The sequence below is a fragment of the Aspergillus lentulus genome, assembly GCF_001445615.1.
Source record: "Aspergillus lentulus DNA, contig: Alt16, strain: IFM 54703, whole genome shotgun sequence".
Classification (NCBI taxonomy): domain Eukaryota; kingdom Fungi; phylum Ascomycota; class Eurotiomycetes; order Eurotiales; family Aspergillaceae; genus Aspergillus; species Aspergillus lentulus.
The window spans coordinates 393929-415933 of NW_028322113.1; the positions used below are offsets into that span (position 1 = coordinate 393929).

The window sequence follows — 22005 nt, forward strand, 5'->3', positions numbered from 1 at the left end:
GATCGGGGAACCACAAACGCTATCAAGGGCGGTGAGCCGATAAGCGGGGGATTCGGCCAATCATACTGCATCAATTGGTATGGTTCCCTTAATTGTGTCACCGCCTTCCGGACAAATGTAGGACAAACAAATACAAGTGTGGATTACTACATCGGGGTACAAGGGCCAGATGTAAGGGTTCATGAACATGATTGAACAGAAATGCTAGATACAGTAGTACATAGGTATCACTTAGTGGGGCAGACAAACCCCAACACATATTGAAGCAAATAGGGAATAAGTTATGACAGTAATCACGACTGTGATACATTGACATCATGCCAGTACAGACTGGGTATGCAGGATTGGTGGAAACTGATGCCCTCCAGCAAAAATGGGGTATGTCTAATGATTCTGATAAAGCGACGGACAAAAGAGACATTAGGAATGGTCCGAAAGGTCGAAACAGTGGGTCTGGAGCAGCCTTTCAAAGAACAGAGGGCTCTTGTTGACGCTAGTCATGACCACTGGCTTCGTATTCATGATGATTACATGATAGTAGAGAGACATAAATGTCCCATTCAGTTGAAATGTGAGAACCGGAGGAATTACCGGAATCGGAAGGATTTATGAGCCAGAGGTGAAGTTGGCGCATCTTCGGTGGCACTGACTGGACCTCGAACCCGGTTCTTCCGAGTCGGTGTTTGGGCACAAAATACACACACATACACAGACGGCAGATTCGACCGCTCAAGTCCGACACACTTGGTATGGAGCCAATGGTTGCACGATTCGCTGTGAGGGGTTAGCAAAGATGACAAAGAACAAAGCTGATATTCGCTTACCATTGGATCATGAGATGGCCACCATTGTCCATGGACTGGCAAACACATCTGGTGCCATTGCTTGGGTTGCTGTAGCGTTCAGTGGTCGGAGTTGCGAGGTCAGGGTCTGTCATGGTGGTTGGGGAAGTGTTAGGTGGCCGAGAATTCAAATCAAAATCCGCACCGAAGCGTGGGGGAGACGAGCGTAGATGCGCAAAGGAGAGTGAGGACCTATTGGACCGTGACCCATAGCCGATTGTCTGGGACCGTGGGAGTCGTCCTCTCCCTTCAAGAACTTTTCGGAGTGCGTGTTGGGCATCGCCAGAATCATCTTCATTCTCAGGATGGAGTCCCGAGGGGGTTCCAACGCTAGGGAATGTGAGATCTGAGTTTATCAGCATCGACTGCCGCTTGGGGGTCGTCCTATTCCACTCATCCGCTCGGTACACGGGCCGTCTCGCAGGGACTCGAGATGAACTAGCCCAGGGCGATGCTCTGCCAGACTGGGATGACGCAGCAGTGGAGGTATAGGAGCCCTTCGAATGGGGCCGGGAGCCGGAGTCACTGTGGGCCACTGTAGGTTCGCCGACGTCCGAATATGCGAAGGACGAGTTGCGGGTAGGAACAGTTGGATACTCGGAAAGATCGGCAGAGTCGAATTCATTCTCGGTTGCGAATCGGTCGATTTCCATTCCACTCACAGGGTCCGTCAGGCCAGTCTCAGCAACAGTTTGCATTTCGGTCTTTGCTCTACCGTCCTTGCCTATTCTTAAAATCACGGACTGAGAGCGAGTAGGAAACGCAGACGCAACTGTATTCGCTCTGGTGAGTTGTTGGCGGAGGGGTTTCATGGGGGAGGACCGTCCCTTGGACGGGCTTTTGCGAATGCCACTGCTAGAAGCCATCATTCCAGACGCAGACTGCCCCGATACAGAACGTTGAGGAGGAGCATTTATAGCAGCATGAGTCACACTGCGAGTGAGCCCCGGCCGGGATCGACGAGGAGTAAAATCATCATCATCGTCCTCCTCCTCGTCGAAACCTGTGAGAGAATGGTTAATGCTCTGCGCACGGCGAAGCTCTTCTCGCTTGAATTCCTCAGTCTGATGGTGATATGGTTGTCTGGATTGCTTAGAAAAGAGTCTCTTATCCGGGCTGAGCTGAGGGCCGCCGAAACGGCGGGCTGGTGAAGAGAGAAACAAAGCCGGATCTTCGGCCTTGGCTATAGGAAGACGGGGCGAAGTGGAGAAAGGAGCAGGGAACAGGGCTGCATCGGAAGGAGCAGCAGAGAGACTATACGTGGGACCGTGAACTTCGGGAAGGTCGAGGGTGGCGTCGATAGCTGGTAGTTGCGGGATTCGAGCGTCCTGCAACGTTTGATTATGGTTCTGGTTGGTAGAAGTTGAAGCACTCGAGCCGAAGGGGTCCATGTTCATGCTGTTCCCAGACAAACTCAGGCTTCCCCCCTGCTGCTCGATATCATTGTCCCAAAACAACCTCTGCTGAGGAAAGAAAGGCGAGGCAGACGGATCAATCGCAGCCAGGTCGAAAGGGTCTGGAGAGGACTGGAGACCCGCAAAAAACCTGGGCGAAGCACCCAGTAAGCGGCTAGGGGTCTCCAGATGACCACCATGCGGAGAGTGCTTTCTGTTCGTGTCGATGACATTGTCCAACCCGGTTATTTTCCTCCTCGATGCACTGCTTGGGGGTGGAGTTTGCATTGAAGCAGCAGACTTTGCAGAGTCTACGGTCCGAGGACCGTCCTCGCCTGAGCCACCATTAGGTTTTGTGGAACATATCCTTTTGGCCGTATCAGTCTCCTGTTCGAAGCCCTGCAAAGCATCCCCCCCTCCAGTTCGACCGGGGACCGTGTCTGGCAGTCGTAGTGGGTTCGAAGGGGTACTCAAACCGAATCGCTGGGGTGTTCGAAGGAACTCCGGACTCGACGCATAAGGATCTGATGTGTCCCAGGTAACTCGAGGGTCGAAAAAGCTAGATTCGAGCTTGGGGGTCTGAAAAGCGGAATCACCGAACACTGTAGTTGTAGGAGTCCTCGTCGGGGTCTGAGGTTCGCCGTTTGGATAGCTGAAGCTAAACATGATCGAAGGCTCTGTCAGTATCATCTTCTCACGAAACCACTCTGGGACGGAGTCCATAGCATAGAGAGTCAGGCGGTTCCGCCGAGCAAGTTTTTATTGTATGTATCAAGCAGTGATGAATGGGGGGGGAAAGGGCAAGTTCGTGATAAAGCAGCGACTGACGAGAGGCACACACAATGTGAGTTCACCCCGCCAGTGCCAGCAGAGAATTCACAGTTTGTAAGGAGAGATAGTGGTATGTGCATAGAACACTTGGAGAGGCATACCTGTGGACAGGGTTATCCCAACTCATGTCAGCAACCCAGTGATCCCAGCAACCATTCAATTCGAGCTGCCAGGCAACCTAATCAGAGGTCGTCCAGATACCTCGGGCGCTGAGGAATGTCCGAAAGAGAGGGGTTCGGTGGAATCGATAATGAGCGGACGAGTAATGTGCACCTCAGCGTCATTGAAGCCAAGCAGGCAACCGGGCCGGACGACGGATGTAGAAAGAATGTGAGCCCCCTCTTGAGTGAAACAAGGAGAAATTAGGACAAGATGTACCGATTATCTAGTACATATCTTGTATTCTCAAAGAGTGCATAAGAGATTTAATAGCGAGGGAGAAGAGTAGAAAGGAAAAAGATATCGGAGCTATGACAGGACAAGGGAGGGCAGCCGAAGGGTTCCAGAGGCTCGAGGGAAGGTTGGAGCTGCCCTGGAACAAAGGGAGAAGCGGAGGTATGTCTTTAGCGTTGCTTGCCCTTTATCTATGTCTTGATCCTTTGACCTTGGTCTAGAAGGTTGTAAAGAAAAGGAGGGAGAAGAGGAGATTGGAGAGAGTGGAAGAGAGAGAAGAGAAAAAGCTTCGAGATTGAATATGAAAGAAATCCAAGAGGGGAGGAAATCGTGTGTTTTTCTTTTCCTCTGTTTGTAATAATTTAGACGCTGTATGTAATTTTTTTCTTTTTCCCATCCGCAGATCCACCGCTACGCACTTCTTTTTTTTGCGATCACTTAACAGAAATACCCTTCTCTGGATCAGACTGGGAGTGCAAATAATGAACAATAAATTAAACAAACCAAACGGAAGCTCCAGCCCGATTCTCCTCCACTCGCCGATGGTGTCTTGTAATTGTTCTACTTAGTGGAGAATATAGTTTTGGTGAGATAATCTCGGATATGGACGCATGGTATCTGTGGATGATTGTGCTACAAATTGGCAAGTCCCTGATCTATCAACGCATCAAAGTCTCTAGTCGTTCGTGTCTATTCAAGATGGTGGACCTGGTCAAGACTCAATTGATCGTTGTGAAAGCTGTTTGCTGGGCCGGGTTGATGTGCAATTCCGACCGGGTCGCACATGCCCAAGGCACCAAGGCTGCCTTGTGGCTACAGAACTACCGAGTCAAAGTTGTTCTTGGATGTAGACGTCGTCATCACAACTCTAACGAGGGGAAGGACATGAACGAACAAAGATAGGTTATCTCCCAGCCCACCAATATGACTTACTGCGTCATCACTGATCATGTGTAGTGTTGTTTCTCGCGATTTCAGGACTTTCCGACACATGGACCTAAACGAAGTTCGAGCTAGCAGTATAAAGACCCGCTGGTCCTTGATGAAGAAGATATCATTCAGCATTGGAGCGTTCATGTTCAGCCAGAGATGCATGCTATGGCTATGAGTCGGCCTTCACTGGTGTTCGCTTGTACGAGTTCATTCGGGACCCCTCCTGCAGTGGTCATCTTTATGCCGAATCGGCAGAACCACAGTTGAAAGCCGCGCAATAAATTTAGCGTACGAACAGTCTACTTCCCCAAAGGATATCTTGGTTGTCTGCAATTAGTCGCATGCTCGAGACTCGTGACAATTTTGTTTGCAACACGGAGTGAAGTAGATGTCTGGCCGCCTGTCAACCTCTCCCACGGCATCTTCGAGTCGCTGAGCCTTCAGGACACTATCGTGCAGACTCCGCAGATGGCCAAAGGCGACCAGACATACTAGATTAACGGATCTGCGTTGCAAGTAAGGTCAAAAACAATAACTTAAGAGCTGTCTCAAAAATCGCCAAACCTCCGAGTCAATATAACCCTTTCTGGACTAGCGTCCTGTGAGCTCTCAAATTAAGGTTGAAACTCACGTGATATGAGGTCATCAATGTCTTATCATGGCATATTCCTATCCTGGCCCGAAATGAAAAGGAGAACGAATTGTTTTGATTTCCATATGGCGTATAGGACAACTTACTGGCATGGTGAGATATCCTTCGTAATCACACAAGGTGCTTTTGATCACTAAGCGTGGTTATCGGATCCAGATTCAAGTACAATTTCCGTCAGCTGTGCGAGGCAACAAGGGAACGCTATCCCTGATCTGGAACGCTATCGTATTGTGCCTTGCGGAGTACTCCGTCAGCGAGAGAACCTTCCCACCAATTGGAGAACGGCTGTCATCCTTTGATTGTCCAACGCTCAGATGTACATGGATCCGATGAGGTGAGGAGAAGCAACACTAAAAGATGACAGGCTGGCTGAGCTTTAATTGTTGATATTGCGGACTTTTCTGGATGTCCCATCCTTTTTAGCCACGTCGTCAATGCGACCAAGGACAAGGAACAAGACACTTAGTCCGTGGACTAGAAACCTTTGACAAGAGTGGGTCTCAGCTGTGCCCCACCTTCATCTCCATCACGATCTCCAGTTGTCCTTTTCACCTGCAGGGGCAGCTCTCCTTCGACTGAATCCATTGGACGTCGTCACATCGGCATGAAGGTCTATTTCCGTCAGAGATTCGCGATCATTTCTATTACTGATTTAGTCAATTATCTATGAGTTCAACCAGGAGCCGTTGACTTAGGAATACTGCATACGTTGCCCCTCCAAGGCTTCCCCCTTACCATCCTGCTGATCGGACCAAATTCGGGGAAAGTCGAGATCGAGCCCTGTACTCCGTTACCCAGTTGTGATTAGCTGCTCGCCGGGGTAAGACTCGCTAAGGAGCTGGGCCGCTTATTAGCGGCATTCCAATGGACAGATGGGTGAGGCTATCGTGACTAGCTTGTTCTTTTCAGCTCCAGCCTCCAGCCCTTGATCTCGCCCACATGGCCGAGAAGCGGACACGGGACGTTGATGTTGGCAACTGAGATGAAATGGGTACAATGACGACATGGCCCCTGACCATATAGAGTAATCCTACAATAACAGTTAAGCAGCGCATTCAGAATGGGGATAGTTAGTACGGAGTAAATCTCGATCTTTCGCAAGATTAGAGGTCGTCAAGAGATCTTTTATGAAGTACGGAGTAGATATATACTTTCTGTACTCCGTACTCTCCAATACTGAGGAAATCTCCGAGCTTGGCCCCGGAAGGCAGCTAACTTGTTCTTCCACTTCCCAGTTTTCAACCTGAATCAACAATCAAACTCGTGCCCGAGGAGCCCAAGTCATAGTGTAAACTTCTCTCGGCAATACCAGGTACTGACGGATTCATCTTGCGATTGACAATGTCTCTCGAAGGAATCAAATAGTCTTGGAATTGAAGATCACCTTCAGAAAATCGTATTAGTGATCTCGAGTCTTCGAATACCGCACCCCAAATCAGCTTTATATATGACTAATGATCTAGCTGGAGAAGACCTGTCCTAAACCTAGGCGCCGTGCCAACAGGACGGATCGGCGTCCGAAAGTCCTGAAAAGAGACCATCGATCGTGCATCTGGCTTTTGCAGTTGCTGAACTGGATCAAGCTGCTATTACGTATAGTGTATAGATGATTGGCGATTTCAGGAGGCCAGTGGCTCTTTCTTGAGAATTGCTGAGACAGTAGCCCCATCCGCTATACCGAGTCGCTAGGGGTCTACACCACATCAGATCCTAACAGCGGTGGCAGAAAAAAACCTTGGAAAGCAGAAGTACTATATCGTCGCGGCAACACTCACCATACTGTCACAGTCCGGTATGTAAGCGCATTTGCTAGATAACGAACATCTGGCGAATGAGACATTCATATGAAGATCAATGCCAACGGTCCTTCGAGCACCGTTTACCAGCTCAAACGATACATGAGCAATGGCATAACACAAGCTACTTTGACTTTCCCATTATCATGAAACATGGCAAGCTAATCGAAGGTTAGCAGCCGATGACCTTCCGCGACACCGACAGGGACAAAGCAGTCGCCTTTTACATGTTACACGGATGGAATCCTGGAGAAATGCGAAACCATTTGACTAATGTAGACTTCGATATCAAGCGAGAGTCGGACAGACTGGCCACCGCAGGATGAGTACCTATAGACAGAACTTGTGATGTTATTTATTGTAGGTCTGCTGAGGAGGTAGATAGTTGAGCGGCTTCCTTGAAGAAGTTACCTGAAAAGTCAGGCAGACGCTCTTTGCACCGCCACATATCTAGCCACACTTTGCACCCCGCCTATTTATCTTCTTCTCGGCAATTGCCTGATTCAGGAACCCGATGGGCAGCAAGGATTTTATAAAAGTCTCCGATTCGTTATTGATGCCTCGATTACCTTTTCATTATCGGTCTTGAGAATCCTCAGGGTACCTTGACTGGTACATCAGTCCTCAGTTTACTTGTGATTTCCTGATTCCATGTATGGGCTCAATGCCTTCCCGTTGTCTTTCCTTTGTTGACAAGCGACCGCCTGCTTCGAAGCATGAGACAGCTGGTCGGTGAATGAACCGTGCCATGAGTCGGATACTTCGAGGGTTTTGCGAGCCTTTTTGGAAACCACCTACTTAAGCCTATTTAATTTTCAGTCTCTTAAATTCCCACATTGCCAGTGAACCCGAAATGTCGCTTCCATCAGGCCGCAGAAGAGGGCCGCGGAAACATGCTCGGCGTCGAAAGTCTCGCGTCAAAAATGGGTTCGCTTCACCTAAATCGCCTCAATCTATTTTAGCCGAAGTACGAAGAAAGACCTCTTCGAAAGCGCGCAATCAGGGCGGACTTTTCGGTACTACGAGCAACCCTGATGCCAACCCCGCAAGAAATCGTGGTAGTCAACAGTCGTTAAAATATTCGAAGTTTGTTAGACTTCCTGCTTCGACAGAACCTCTCGAAGAGGTATGATTGTTGTTTTCTTCTTATCCTATCACTGTGGCGCTATAGATCCCACGGCGAGGGTCCTAGCTTAGCTTGCAGCTCTAGTTCAGCTGACGCTTCGTCCCAACAGAATTGCTTCGATAGGGAACCGTTGCGGGATAACTATGTCTTTGTGCCAAAGGGCGATGTTTATATTACGCGGCACTGTCGAAGTCAGACCAAAGAGTCCAGTCGGATAGTCTATGTCGTCTATGTAAGGATTGCCCGCGCGTTCTGCTTCCATCATCTAACGCGTCGCAGGACAATGCGGGAAAACGAAATATTGGCCTCCGCGTTCCGAACGATGTGTACGCTGCTGTTCTCAAATCTGCTGCCGCGACTGCCGATTTGCGTGCTCATGCTGTCAAGACACGAGACGAAAAAGACCTGTCGCGAGCTCGGCAAATCCTGCGCAACAAGTTTCCACTCATGCCAGCTGAGTCCCTGGAGACGATTGTTGATCACGCTTTCCTGAAGTGCTCTGGACGAGTGGGAAGAACGACAAGGAAAACAGACGAACAAAAAGCCAATTTGGCTGTGGAAGCACACATCAGGCACACGCATACGCCTTACGAAACCCTTCTCGGCGCGGGAAAAGCACGGCAAGAAGCCAGAGAAGCGGTTTGGGATATGGTGCAAGCCATAAAAACTGCGTGGGAGGGTGCAAACGCTCAGTCCACAGATTCTTTGCCCCTACGCAGTCGTGCTGATGGCCAAAAACCGACAAGTCCTGCTGACGATGTAATCTGGATTGATTGACGGCCTCTCGAGCACGAAGCCTGATTTCCCCTGTCATGACGACCATCCGACATGAACCTCGATAGAGGGCTTCTTCGACCGGCGATACTTAATTTTCAGCAATGACCCTCATGATGAGATGAGAAATGAACGATCTTATGTATCCTAACATGCATAGAGTACGATATAGAATACGCATAGACGGAACAGGATGTGACGATTCACCATCGTCGCAGTCAATATGTTTAATGATAATAGTTAAGGTTGTTGCCATTTCAGACCATTACAGTGAGTTATTCCCGTGCCATAGGGAACTGTGAACAGGAATGAGTTGTATCCATTTGTATTGCTGCGATGAAAAGATACATTCGACAGCGCTGCGCGCAACTCCAAAATTAAATTGCAGACTAAGCAAAAAAGACATACCTTTCCACAACGATAACCCCAATCAATCCGAACTCCAAACAGTATGCGCCATGTGTCTGTTTTTGTGTCGCTCTGATGTCTATTCTTTTTCCGTTAGCCCAGTGCACCAATCGAAAATCCAGTTAAAGACGCAAAGCCAAGGGGGATCATTGCTGAGCAGATTCAGGCAGCTTATCGTCATCTTGCGCCTCCTGCGAGTCAGAGTCTGCCTCCTCGTACACTTCAACTGTGACAGTGGGGACTTCAGCCTCCTGCGAGTCAGAGTCCGTCTCCTCGTATACTTCAACAGTAACAGTGGGAAGGTCAGGGTCCCACTCAACCATATCACACCAGAACACACGCACCGGACCAAGTTTATACGGGAGATCGAACTTTCCCCCGAACTCAAGCTGATCAAACATGTGCATGAGGTGTCTCTGAACATCCTCGAATAGGTCTACCTCAGTCGGGAATGGGTTCGTGATCCCGTCATCCTGGTTGATGAGCTCATAATGGATGAAAAGGCTCTTGCGGCCTGGAATGGGGTGCCTCGGGTTGCGGAACTGCTGTGACTCGAGACGGGCTGTGACGGTGCTGTATGCGTCGTCAATGACATCCATCATTTCGCCGGGCTGGGTAGTATACTCCATGTGGACGATGATGTACAGCCCCGGTTCGAGGTTGTAGGGGTTCGGCCAGTCGATGTAAAGACCGGCATCCTGCATGCGCGCCTGGCGCTCGTCCTGCTCGCTCCACTGTGGGATACCCATGTTGTTAGATTTGCAAAATTGGTTTGGATATGGTACTCAACGTCTTGAAGAAGGGTTAGCCGGTTCGGAGAGTTGGCGTACAGTAGGTGACTCGCGTTCAAAGTTTGGGAAATTGAGACAACGTAGGTAGAAAGGTAAAATGGAGAGAACAGGGTAGTTCGATAGTTGAATGATCATTCGACTGGTGAGAAAGGAATGGGACTTTATAGTCAAGTTATCAGCAAAGGACCTCGAGCAGAGTGTAAGGTGCGTCAATTCCATCGCGTTTCTGCATTGAATTTCCTTCATAGGCTTCAATGAGTCTCATAGTCAACAAAGAAATTCTTTCCAACATGTCTCTCATCCTCAAAAGAACCATTGTCATGCAAATCATGCTAGAAAGACAACACTTGAGTACCTTCATGGAGGATGCCGCCGCGACAGGCTAGGAGACAATTCCACGGAATTGCTGATTCGGATTTCCTTGTCCACTAACAAGAGACTCACTCTCGACAAAGGATCCTTTTCCGAGTGTCTTTCTTAATATAATGGAAAAACAGAATCTCGTTGTCGTTGCATGGACTCCATGAGGATTGATATCATGAAAGCCCATTGTGATTTCAGTGGGATCGTCCCAACAGTTATTGAACATATCTTTCTTTGTTCGACCTGGTCTCTGAAGACTTATTGTGTTTCAAACTTGGTCGGGCTGTGAGACCACAATCTTAAATGAGGCTTTTTCGAGTCTCAGAGGGTCTTTGTCCTTGGCTTGTCTGTCGCATGTTGGTCTTTGTCTATTGTGTTTTTTTCACTTGGCGTGGAAACCTGAAAGACATCTTCCCTATGTCCTTGCCCTAATTGCTGACCTGAATGGGCTTATGTCTCCGATTGAGTAATGTTCAGGATAGCCTCTAGATGGTCTGGTAGAGAAGTTGCTATGTTCTACCTACTCGGGGAGGCTACATGATGCCTGAAGCGTATATAGATGATCTGACAACCCTCATTGTGCTAACAATTTAATTGTTACACCAGCGAATAATATTGACCTTTTCAGATAACAAATAATGGCTTGATTAGACTGAATACCCCGTCTAAGTAGGTATACTTTAAGAATTCAAGAATCAAGATACAGTATATAGTTCAGTTGCTATCAGAATGTCCCAAATAGGTAGTAGGGCTAGCCCTGGTCTATGCCGCTTTCGGTATAGGCTATTGCGGAGATTGAAGCGGTTCTCCGACAACTGACTGCAGCTCTACTGTGTAGATCCAGTATCTTCGTGCAGCGATACACGTGTCTCAACAATGGAGGGCACAGATATTGTCGAGTCGCCACGCAAGCGGCTCAAGACTGAGGATACCCCCGTTTCGGACGATGTTGTGCTGCCTCCTTCCACGGTGCCGGCTCTAGAGATCTCCGATGGTGATGCTCAAGCATTGAAGGAAGCTGAGGTCGGAATCACCGAATTTGTCAGTTCAGACAACGTGGGATTTTCTGGGGTTCTGAAAAAGAGGTACAACTGAAACCTGAGATACTCCATATCAAGTTAACCCTCTTTTGTTCCAGATACACCGATTTCCTCGTCAATGAGATCCTCCCGTCCGGTGAAGTTTTGCATCTTCGGAATTTGAATCCTCCCACTTCGCCTGCAGATGGAACCAAGAACAACGATGCTGAGACCAAGCCGGAGGCTCCTGTAGCGGATAATACTGCAGAGTCAGCAGCCGCGGGAGAGAAAGATGCTCCAGCCGCTAAAGAGGAGGCCGCCGCCGAGTTCCAGATCTCAGAGCAAGACAAGGCATTATTGGAATCCTTCTTTGGCACGGAGGCTACCGAACGAATTTTGGCTCTACATACCCGTGCCCTGTCGAATCCCAGAGCGAGACCGAACGAGTTGGGTCGAGTGAACACCGTCGTTGTCACAGATCGCGACCAGCGCATCAAGATCCACCAAGCAATCCGTCGCATTTTCAATTCGCAACTCGAATCGCAGACGGACAGCGAAGGCATGATGAATATCTCGGCCGCTCCCAACCGGAACAAGCGCAACCCCCAAGGTGGACGTGGTTCAGGGCGCGAACGAGGACGGCTCAACTTCGAGGAGCTGGGAGGCTCCTATCTGCATTTTACGATATACAAGGAGAACAAGGATACGATGGAAGTTATATCTTTCCTGGCGCGTTCAATGAAAATGGCTCCGAGAAGCTTCCAGTTTGCCGGTACTAAGGACCGACGTGGTGTAACCGTGCAGCGAGCATGTGTAAGCCGAGTCTTTGCCGACCGGCTCGCAAAGCTCAACTCTGCCCTTCGCAACTCTGCCGTGGGAGACTACGAGTATTGCCGCCATGGCCTCGAGCTGGGTGATCTGAAGGGCAATGAGTTCGTCATCACTCTGCGGGAATGCGTTATTCCTGGTGTGGACCTTCAAAATCGCGAAGATGCCGTCGCCAAGGCCAAGGAGTTTGTGGGCTCTGCATTGCGAAACCTCCGTGAGCGCGGTTACTTCAATTACTACGGCCTGCAACGCTTCGGAACCTTTGCCACCCGCACGGATATGGTCGGTGTGAAGATGCTCCAGGGTGACTTCAAGGGCGCCTGTGATGCAATCCTGCATTACAGTCCTCATATCCTTGCAGCAGCCCAGGAAGGCAACTCGACCTCCACAATTAGCTCAGATGACAAGGCTCGTGCGGAAGCAATCCACATCTTCCAGACTACCGGCAAGGTCACCGAGGCCGTGGAGAAACTGCCTCGGAAATTCTCAGCGGAAAACAACCTGATCCGCCATCTGGGCCGCTCCCAGAACGATTATCTCGGAGCTTTGCAGACCATTCCCCGGAACTTACGTCTGATGTACGTGCATGCTTACCAGTCACTGGTCTGGAACTTCGCTGTCGGCGAGCGCTGGCGGCTTTACGGCGACAAAGTCGTAGAAGGCGACCTCGTCCTTATCCACGAGCACCGCGAAAAAGTCGAAGCAACCGGCCCTGAAGCCGAGGTCGACGCCGACGGCGAGGTTGTCGTCAAGCCTGCAGCACACGACAGCGCTTACTCAGCTGAGGACATGTTCGAGCGCGCCCGCGCCCTAACCGCCGAGGAAGCCGCCAGCGGCAAGTACTCGATTTTCGACGTGGTCCTGCCGCTCCCTGGCTTCGACGTGGTCTACCCCGCCAACGAGATGACCAACTTCTACAAGCGCTTCATGGGCAGCGAGCAAGGCGGTGGTCTCGATCCCTTCGACATGCGCCGCAAGTGGAAGGATATCAGTCTTAGCGGCGGCTACCGCAAGGTCCTTAGCCGGATGGGTGTGGACTACTCGGTGGATGTGAAACTGTATTCTCAGGACGACGAGCAGTTCATGCAAACGGATTTGGACAGGCTCAACGGCAAGGAAGCGGCTACTGAGTCTAATGCCGATTCCGCTGACAAGATCGCCGTGATCCTTAAGTTCCAGCTCGGATCGAGCCAGTATGCCACAATGGCGCTGAGAGAGCTAATGAAGGGCAAGGTGGTGGCTTACAAGCCGGATTTTGGAGGTGGACGTTAGTCGCTTTGTCCAATATGTATATATGAGCCTTAAAAAAAAGGGATAGACAAAATTGTTAGATACCAATTAATGGCATAAAAGATATGATAGTCTCTCATTCCAAATCTCATTCTCTTACTCAATTTGTAGGTACCGACAAGTATCGCCAGATAGCATCATTCAACAAATAATCACGGGGTACCGCCCAGCAAAGCTTCGAAACATCGTCGCAGACGGTCAAGAACGCGCACCTCATTGAAATCGTCCAATGTACTCAGGCATGACCCATAACATTTCGCAGCATTATCTGCGCGTCGCGGGTTCGTCGTCACCAATGGAAGACACAGATGAAATATCATCTAGATCACGACTATGCGTGGCTCCCCGTCTGTCACTCAGACCCGACACCTCGGACATGGCATCATCCAACAGATGATCAAAAGGCGAGCGGGGACGATCTTCGCTTCCGGCTCGCCATCCAGCTGTGACTGGGCTGGTTTCCGGTAACCCTAATCCACCTTCTGGTTGTCTATTCTCTGTGACTGCAGCTGGAGGAGTATGAACGGACAGTGTAGGTGGCTGGGATCTGGGCGTCGCGTTTATTTGATGATTGTATGACTGGACTGGTGGAATGTGATCATTTGAGGCGGCCTGAGAAGGATAGGGCCCATCGAAGAGGATTTCATGGGATCTTGCGTGTCCGACGTTCCATGGAGTACCGTTCTGCTGCAGCAGGTTTGTTCGAGTTGTTTGAGCCATATCAACTTGCAGGTCCGATGGCTTCTCTTGTCGAGTTTTCCGACGGCGGCGTCTCAAAAGAAGGAATAACGCCCCGAGAAGCAATGCAGCGCCAACTACAGATACTGGAACAGCTATAGCGATTGTCTTTGTGTTGCTGCTTCCCGAGTTGCTCTCTCCCGGTTGGGGAGCAGTTCCAGTTGATGATGAGATTGAAGAAATTACTGTGGTCGCCGTCGCGGGAACGTTTGTGATTGATGATGTGAGGGATGTCGGTTCTTCTACCGTGTCGGTTGTTCGCACAATGGTAGCCGTCGAACCCGACCCGAACAGCGATGTCGGAGATGTAGAGAATGACTCGCCGTACCATGGCGATGGCTGCTCCTCACCAGGAGATAGCGGCTGTATACTGTGCTCATTGGCGCCGTCCAGGGAATTCGGCCTTTCACGATCAATCATTCTGTTATACCTATCTGTGGTCGTCTCACGATTCCGGGATATAATAAGACAAGCACTCCCTCGGATGATTCAACGTCGCATAACCAGTTCTTGAGACGATGCAATTGTCCTCCAGGCTCGCCAGACTCGTACCACAATGCAGACTAGAAGGCAGTCCTCGCATTCAAAACCTGTTCATCCACCAAAGTCGCTTATTGCTAGAAGCTCAACAGGGTGTAAGAAACCGAACAAGGATGCACTTGGAATCTCTCCCGTATTCTTGCCTCCAGGTAACAACTTGCAACGACAAGCTGATGAAGAGGGACAGAGCAAGGAGAAGTAAATCATTTTTTACGAGGCCGATAACAGAGCAAAAAAGTCGCCAAAGGGAGCGCTGACATGGCGCAGCAGCTTCAAGCGGTTACCAAGTATAGACCCGAACAATGAAAGGGCACCGATCAGCGGCCAATCAGCGGGAAGTGAGGCAGCCGCCTGCCTCTGAACACGAGCCGCTACACACCATGTATTCGTAACACGACGGGACTGAACTCATCGCTGATTGACTGCTTCAGAAGTCTCGATGTCCATTAATCCTGGCGTGCGGCATGATGCAAGCATCAGTGCCTATTCATAAGGCTCCATGATGTCCACGGCGGTTGTATAGGCGCCTCGTTCAGATGAGTACGCAGTACGGAGTACACTTGTTCAAAATGGAGACAGACTTCGCGGTCGCATTATGTGGGCCAGATCAACAAGCACGAAGACATAGCGACCCGAGTTGTCTACTGCTTTGATCGGCGAGTTAGCTTAGGCAGTTTAAGACGAGAAATGCGTGTCGTTGGGGGCCAAATGCTTCGACAGTAGGACAAGACACTCAGTCATTGTCACTGTCACGCAAGGGTTTGAACTCTAATGTCAACTGAAACAACATTGTTCCCATTTGGCCTTGCCAATGAGATGAAGTTTTACCTCGTATAGCTGAACATGATCACGAAGGAAACAAGAGAAAGCATGGACCAAGAGGAAACCGGAGAATAGAGAATAGTCACGTGCCCCTCGGAGATTGGAGATAACTGAGAATGCGGGGCGGGGACGACGCCAGATGCAGCGTGACCGATACTACCTGGATCGGCAACATAACACGGTTGTGCTCGTATCCGGTCCATCATCTTTACCTATTGAGATACATTTGAGCTCACGATGAGTGGCTTAAGAGGAACTTTCAAAGAGGGCTGGCACCCTAAAGGCAAGTCTGGAGGAAAAGAAAGCTGGCGGGGAGACTTCAAAGGCATCAATCAAGTGGTTGGTACTTTTCCGAGCTTTTGAGCAAATTCAGTATTTGACGTTTGCTGACGCTCGCTTGGTATAGGCAGGATGGATGGGAAAGGGGAAGGATAGGGACAGCGAGCAGGAGCAGCACGTCTCTCGGCCCCTGTCATCACTCAAGGACCCATCCGCTTTCGGGCCACCACCGAAACACATTGCGGTCCATGGACCTGGTGCGGTTCCGAATCAGATGACGCCGGATCGCAGGGGACTAGGGGCGCCTCTATCTCAGGAAGAGATCCAGCACGCGCAGGCCCGGCAGCAGGAGCAGAATCGAGCTGAGGAAGCCGAACCCCAAAGACCAGCTGGTCCACCGCTACCCTACCGAGTGAATACGACAGGTATTAACACGGATAATCTCCCACCACCTCCAGCCCGAAGAATGCATTCGCCGGCAAGTTCCGTCTCCTCTGCGAGTTCTAGACCAGTGCCGAGTGTGCCGCCTCGGATTCCTCCTCGCATGAACTCCACTCCACAGTCGCAGCCAGCGACCCCTCCTCCGGCATATTCCCCATCAGAACCGGCTTCTGAGGGACTCTTAAACCAAGGCGCTGTCTCCCGTCTGTCCAATGCTGGAATTTCAGTTCCGGCACTTGGCATTGGCCACGATAGAAACAGCCCCAGCAACGCAACCGGGGGAGTAGTCGGCCAAGCCTCAGTTAATGAGCTTCAAGCTCGTTTCTCGCAAATGAGGACAGCCTCATCTCAATCTCCGTCGCAAGCCCCCTCCTCGCCGGTCCGGGGAAGCACAACAACACACCCCGAGTCATCGGCAACATCCACAGTGAACAACTTGCGCCAGCGACATAACGATAAGCTTCAAGCGGGCAAGGAACGAGTCCAGGACTTGAATGACAAATACAAGATCACACAGCGCTTCAATAACTTTGTCGACGAGAAAAGATCGGCAAACACATCCATCTCATCCAACCAATTCCGGCCCCCTCCTACACCCCCGCATTCTAATCGAAGCCAGCCTGCATCCGACTCAGTAGAAACAGACGCATTGAGCCGGCGAAAGGCCCCGCCACCGCCACCTCCTAAGAAAGCAGCGATGCGATCAGCACCTGTCAACGCCCCTTCTCCATCATCACCTGCGCCTCCGCCGCTCCCGCTGAGTACCAAACCCGTCTGAGCGGAGGCTAGGTCAACTGATGTCGAGTCGATTGTATCTACTGCGTTTAACCTTATTGGATTTGTCCATCACGTTCGTTTCACTGTACAATAGACCAAGTACATTTATATTTTTGGACATGCACCCACCGACTGCTCCAACGCTAGGCTGGAACAGACGTACAATGCGCGGTAGTATGGCTTGCAAACGAAAGTTGAAAACCTGCATTTACTCCCAGGACTCCCAGCCAATTGGTTTGACTAGGGGAGCCTAGTAGTATTGTCTCCGGCTGACTGCCTATTCTACGGATAAATACCATCGACTAAGCCGGCTGTGGCGGATGTGGCTTGTTACCGTCCTCAACGATAATCGCAACTCATAGGATCTGCCCTGTAGTACTGTGGTTCAGGGAGAGGCAGTGTTGAACATTAGACAGCAAATGGAACACCATCAGAATCAGATCAATGCTATGCGTTCCACCATCTCAAGAAAAGGTTTACTTAGGCGCTTTGAAGGTGAACTGAAGATCCTCGAGTAGAATCGGTCAACCGACATGGCGTTTGATAGGCTGATAGGCGTTCCCTATCTGCACCTTTGAGTTGGTTGCATAACTTGCATTAGTGCAATCCTGCAGTGAGTCTAGTTTTGTTCAGGGGTAAGAAATGTTGAATCAATGATCCCCCATACCTCGGTTCATTCTACATCTATAGAGTTGATAACTACGGGCTATTTTCCCTTTGTTGGGGTGAATCCTTAAATCCTTCATGTGAACGATGTTCCAGGCGCTGAGACACCGTTGATGTTGCCTTAATGCCTAGGCCCTGGTGGCCTTGAGGTTAAGGCCAAAGGCCTGCAAATCTCGTGCCATGCCAAATCCGGGGTACTCGCGGCCCGGTCGCTGACTAATGCGGGACGCGAATTAAAATTTCTGATTGGCTGCCCGGCTGGTATTGCGCATCATTTTTGCGACGCGGATCATTTTAGAAAGGTCGCGGTCCTACTATAATCTATATAGGTCAACAGGGATGGAGGTACGGGGGTTGTACTAGTGTAGCTTTGCATCTAAGTAGATGTACTCTATTCTTGAAGTATAGAAGATGTAGAATTATTCCCAGAATATGCTCGTCGAGAGATCACCGAGGTCTTTCATGCCTTGCATCATTGTTCAGCACATCGCGTGAGGATGACGGAAGTGGCAAGAAATTATCAACAGGTATCTACCTCTACCTTTCTACCAGAGGTACACACTGCCTGGGTCTGAGCAATAAGCTATAGCATCATCATCATCATGGTTTGACCAATGCGCTTCTATATAAATATCCGTAAGGCCCTTTTCTTCATGGTGTATCTAGAAGAAGATCTTCTTCACAAGCTCGCTAAGGAAGTTGACTGTTGCCATCAATTGTGTTGGGCCGAGGTTTCATCGACGCCCAGAGCAGCCAAATTCCCAACAAATGCATCACGGCTCCACTCTTGGAGATACTAACGACACTCCAATAATTTTCTGCCATTGACGCGATTAGACTCTCTTGATTTGTAGAGACTCACTTGATACTTGCTTTTTTCTGAGTTGGCAGTTCACACTTCTTAAGGATTTATCTATCCGCATCTGCCTCTGTGCGAATTGATCGAACCTTGGGGAGGAGGTGGAATTACTTCATTACTCTTCTCCGCTTGGGGAGCGACTTTTGCGACGTTGAACATTTTTATTATTTTTTTTATTTTTTGGGTCGAGCTCTTTCCCACCCTTTCCTTAATTCTTGGGCTCGTCTTCCTCTTTCTCAAAAAGGGCCACAGACTTGTTGTCTTGAAAGTCTAGTCCTCATCTCATCAATTCTTGCTTCACCTGTGAAATCGCGCTTAGGAAGTATTCGATCATGATCGACTTCAACGTCGACACCGAGGCGGGCCCTGCTGTCGTGCGCTTCGGTTTCCCGCCCGCCTCGCTCTTCAAATTCCCTCCTAGCGAGCTTCCTGAGCCTCTTCCTGCTCCTCTGATCTCTGAGCGGACATGGAACCAGCCGTTCAACATTCCCCCTGAGTTGTACAAACAGCTCCTGGACGTTCGCGTGCCCATTACCATTGCCAGCGTCTACGCAGTCACCGTCGTCATCATCAACCGCATCAACAAGAGTCGTGGGTACAAGCCCTGGGGTTTCAGCCAAACGCGGCTCTTCAAGCTTTTCGTCATCCTCCACAATGTCTTCCTGGCCATCTACTCCGCATGGACGTTCGTCGGCATGTTCCAGGCTTTCCGCAACTCGTGGCCTCACCGCGAGGACCCGCACGGCGTCGTAGGTGTGCTTGATTCTCTTTGCAAGATCAATGGCCCCCGCGGCTACGGCAATGCTGCCATCTACGACTCCGTGACCGATCAATGGAAACTTCCGAACCCCGAATACCAGCTGGCTGCGGGTGGTGTCCCGGACCCGACGGACGTTGGCCGTATGTGGAACCAAGGATTGGCCTACTTGGGCTGGATCTTCTATCTGTCCAAGTTCTATGAGGTGTTGGATACTGCTATCATCCTGGCGAAGGGCAAGAAGAGCTCGACTTTACAGACCTACCACCATGCGGGTGCGATGATGTGCATGTGGGCGGGTATCCGTTACATGGCTCCTCCCATCCTTATCTTCACCCTGATCAACTCTGGTATCCATGCTCTGATGGTATGCAATCACTTTTCAAATCGTCTGTATTAATCGGATACATTGGCTGACCATCCTCTCCAGTACACTTACTACACTCTGACCGCACTTCATATCCGAGTCCCCGGGGTTATCAAGCGTTCTTTGACCACCATGCAGATCACACAGTTTGTGGTCGGAACCACCTGGGCCGCTTCGTATCTCTTCGTCGGCTACACTCTTCCCGGCAAGCTTTCGACTGCAAGCGCCGCTGCTGCTTCTGCTACGTCCGTCATTGAGGCTGCGGCTGCGACTGCCTCGGCTGTAGGGCTCGGCCCCTGGCTCAAGAAGCTGGGGTTGCGTGCTGCTGGCGCAGAGGGTGCCGCTGAGAACGTTGGTTACGCGTACGCTGATGTCCCCAGCACCTCGGCTGCTCAGCGCACGCCTATTGGCCCCATGACCACCTGCATTGATACAACCGGTCAGGCTTTCGCAATTTATCTCAACGTTATGTACCTCCTGCCTCTGACATATCTGTTCGTGCGCTTCTTCGTCCGGTCATACCTGCACCGCAAGGAGCCGAGCCAGCCTCATCCCACTCACATGCATGCTGCCGAAAAAGCTGGTCTGGATGCTCTCAAGGGTGTCAGCCGTGAAATTCAAAAGTCTGTGGAGATGAACGGGGAGGTTAGCACGGAAGATGAGGCAGTTCAGAAGGCCCAGACCCAAAGGACCAACGGCAAGAAGGCCCAGTCGCAGATCACTGACAAGTCGCCGATCCGGACGCGCTCTGGTGCCAACCAAAAGAAGCGTGGCACCAGGGAGGAGTCCGAGGAAGGTTTCTCGACTGTTCCTCCCAAGAAGGGTGCTAAACCTCAGACGAAGGAGGAATTGGAGAAGTTCCCTGATGTTCCTGACGTCCAGGGCACTAATCCTTTCGGGGTATTGGAGAAGGCTGCTTAAAAAGCATGCTCTCTGGTTTATCAATGTTCTATCCCAATTAAAAAGAACATCTCTTTCCTACCCTCCGACTTTTCTTGAGGTTCGTGATGCTCACGGACTCGCCTTATCGAGAGTTGATTAAGGGCTCCTACCCTCCCGTGGTTCAGTCGATGAGACATCAGACCCCGTGGTGTTCTCATCGTCAAGCGGATCCATTTCTGCCGCTGCCTCATTGCTAGCATCAGCTGCGTCTAGTCATGGGTCTGCCGCGGCGCGATAACACAGAGACATAGACCATGCAGAAACCGTGGCTTCCAATTGTGTCTCCAATAATGTGGTTGTCTTATCTGTCAATTCTTAACGAAACTCTTTGTTGCTTTCTTGGTTTGTTCTGTACATATGTTCCTTTGAATTTTTGATCCGGGCGTTGAGGGCTTGAGGAAAAGAACAAGGCTAGTTCACTTGATTATTATAGATTTATTTAGCAATAAAATAAAAAATAGAAACTGTCCAGACACGCCCCCACATGTAACCAGTAATATTAGCATCATATGGGCCCCTAAATTATAAGCACTAGAGTTAGTAAGGTAGCTACAGGTCGCGGTTATAGTCATAGTTACGGTCATGGTGTAAGGTGGCCATTAAGGAGAAATTAAATTCTTCATACAGAGTAGTAGAATCTAGATATCTAATGTTTCGGCCCCTAAGGTACGTTGTGGTTTTCCTAGGGACTGCGTAGTAAGGGTTATATTTGAGGCTATTTTATGATTCTCATGATGCCCTTATTCATAGCACAGTGATAAGCCCAGACCCTAACACTTATGCAATTCAGGGTGTCACATGATGCTAATCTAACTAATTACGTCCAGGGGGGTGTGTCCGTAAAGATTTTCTAAAATAACGGCTCAATAATGTCGCCTCGAGGCTATCCCAAGTTTAATCTATCCCTGTAGAAGTAGTCGGTCCACGGCAAAACTCCCGCGTCGAGACTGTTGAGTGGAGGAAAAATACATGTCCAGCCATCGTGCGGGTTTCCCGCAGATGTTGATCTTGTTTACAATTCCCCACATCGGCCATCCTGGTTATGATCCCGATACCAAATTGTGCTAATTAGTGATCCTTGCTCCAGCGCGGACTGAAAATGCTGTGGGGTACCGTCGCCTTTGACAAGAATCTAGCGCATCGGACCTTACTGAGCATTTTCATTTTCCGGCGGGATGGCTTCTCGGTTCTCTTGGACGCTTTTTATGACGCCTCGGCTTGATTTCAACGGGCAATTGGGTGGCTCTCTAATCAATAATGTCTGTGGCTTGGAGATTTGTGAATGGTGGATTGGCTTGGAAATGTGAGAACCAGCGATTTAAAGTCTTTAATAGCCTGCGCTTGCCATGCCGTTTGTCGACAGTGGAACATTGCAGC

At 50.0% G+C, this 22005-nt stretch overlaps 7 protein-coding genes across 7 annotated transcripts; 4 read left to right on the forward strand and 3 right to left on the reverse strand.

The window, feature by feature from the left end:
* Nucleotides 1-587: 587 nt before the first annotated feature.
* On the reverse strand, nt 588-2902 carry ALT_7622 (PHD finger domain protein; the record flags this gene model as incomplete). The annotated part of the gene is made up of 2 exons (XM_033557454.2): nt 588-774; nt 825-2902. The coding sequence occupies 2 exons, from the start codon at nt 2900-2902 to the stop codon at nt 588-590; spliced, it is 2265 nt and encodes a 754-aa protein (XP_033413345.2).
* Nucleotides 2903-7694: 4792 nt separating this feature from the next.
* On the forward strand, nt 7695-8744 carry ALT_7623 (DUF2293 domain-containing protein; the record flags this gene model as incomplete). The annotated part of the gene is made up of 3 exons (XM_033557453.2): nt 7695-7967; nt 8077-8199; nt 8247-8744. The coding sequence occupies 3 exons, from the start codon at nt 7695-7697 to the stop codon at nt 8742-8744; spliced, it is 894 nt and encodes a 297-aa protein (XP_033413344.2).
* Nucleotides 8745-9295: 551 nt separating this feature from the next.
* ALT_7624 (uncharacterized protein) lies at nt 9296-9898 on the reverse strand (the record flags this gene model as incomplete). The annotated part of the gene is made up of 1 exon (XM_033557452.2): nt 9296-9898. The coding sequence occupies one exon, from the start codon at nt 9896-9898 to the stop codon at nt 9296-9298; it is 603 nt and encodes a 200-aa protein (XP_033413343.2).
* A 1281-nt stretch (nt 9899-11179) lies between these two features.
* On the forward strand, nt 11180-13422 carry ALT_7625 (pseudouridine synthase PUS7; the record flags this gene model as incomplete). The annotated part of the gene is made up of 2 exons (XM_033557451.2): nt 11180-11388; nt 11442-13422. 2 exons carry the CDS (start codon nt 11180-11182, stop codon nt 13420-13422), a joined length of 2190 nt encoding a protein of 729 aa, XP_033413342.2.
* A 282-nt stretch (nt 13423-13704) lies between these two features.
* Nucleotides 13705-14598, reverse strand: ALT_7626 (uncharacterized protein; the record flags this gene model as incomplete). The annotated part of the gene is made up of 1 exon (XM_033557450.2): nt 13705-14598. The coding sequence occupies one exon, from the start codon at nt 14596-14598 to the stop codon at nt 13705-13707; it is 894 nt and encodes a 297-aa protein (XP_033413341.2).
* Nucleotides 14599-15777: 1179 nt separating this feature from the next.
* ALT_7627 (uncharacterized protein) lies at nt 15778-17038 on the forward strand (the record flags this gene model as incomplete). Its single annotated transcript, XM_033557449.2, has 2 exons — nt 15778-15879; nt 15947-17038. 2 exons carry the CDS (start codon nt 15778-15780, stop codon nt 17036-17038), a joined length of 1194 nt encoding a protein of 397 aa, XP_033413340.2.
* A 1856-nt stretch (nt 17039-18894) lies between these two features.
* Nucleotides 18895-20607, forward strand: ALT_7628 (elongation of very long chain fatty acids protein; the record flags this gene model as incomplete). Its single annotated transcript, XM_033557448.2, has 2 exons — nt 18895-19686; nt 19750-20607. The coding sequence occupies 2 exons, from the start codon at nt 18895-18897 to the stop codon at nt 20605-20607; spliced, it is 1650 nt and encodes a 549-aa protein (XP_033413339.2).
* Nucleotides 20608-22005: the final 1398 nt, after the last annotated feature.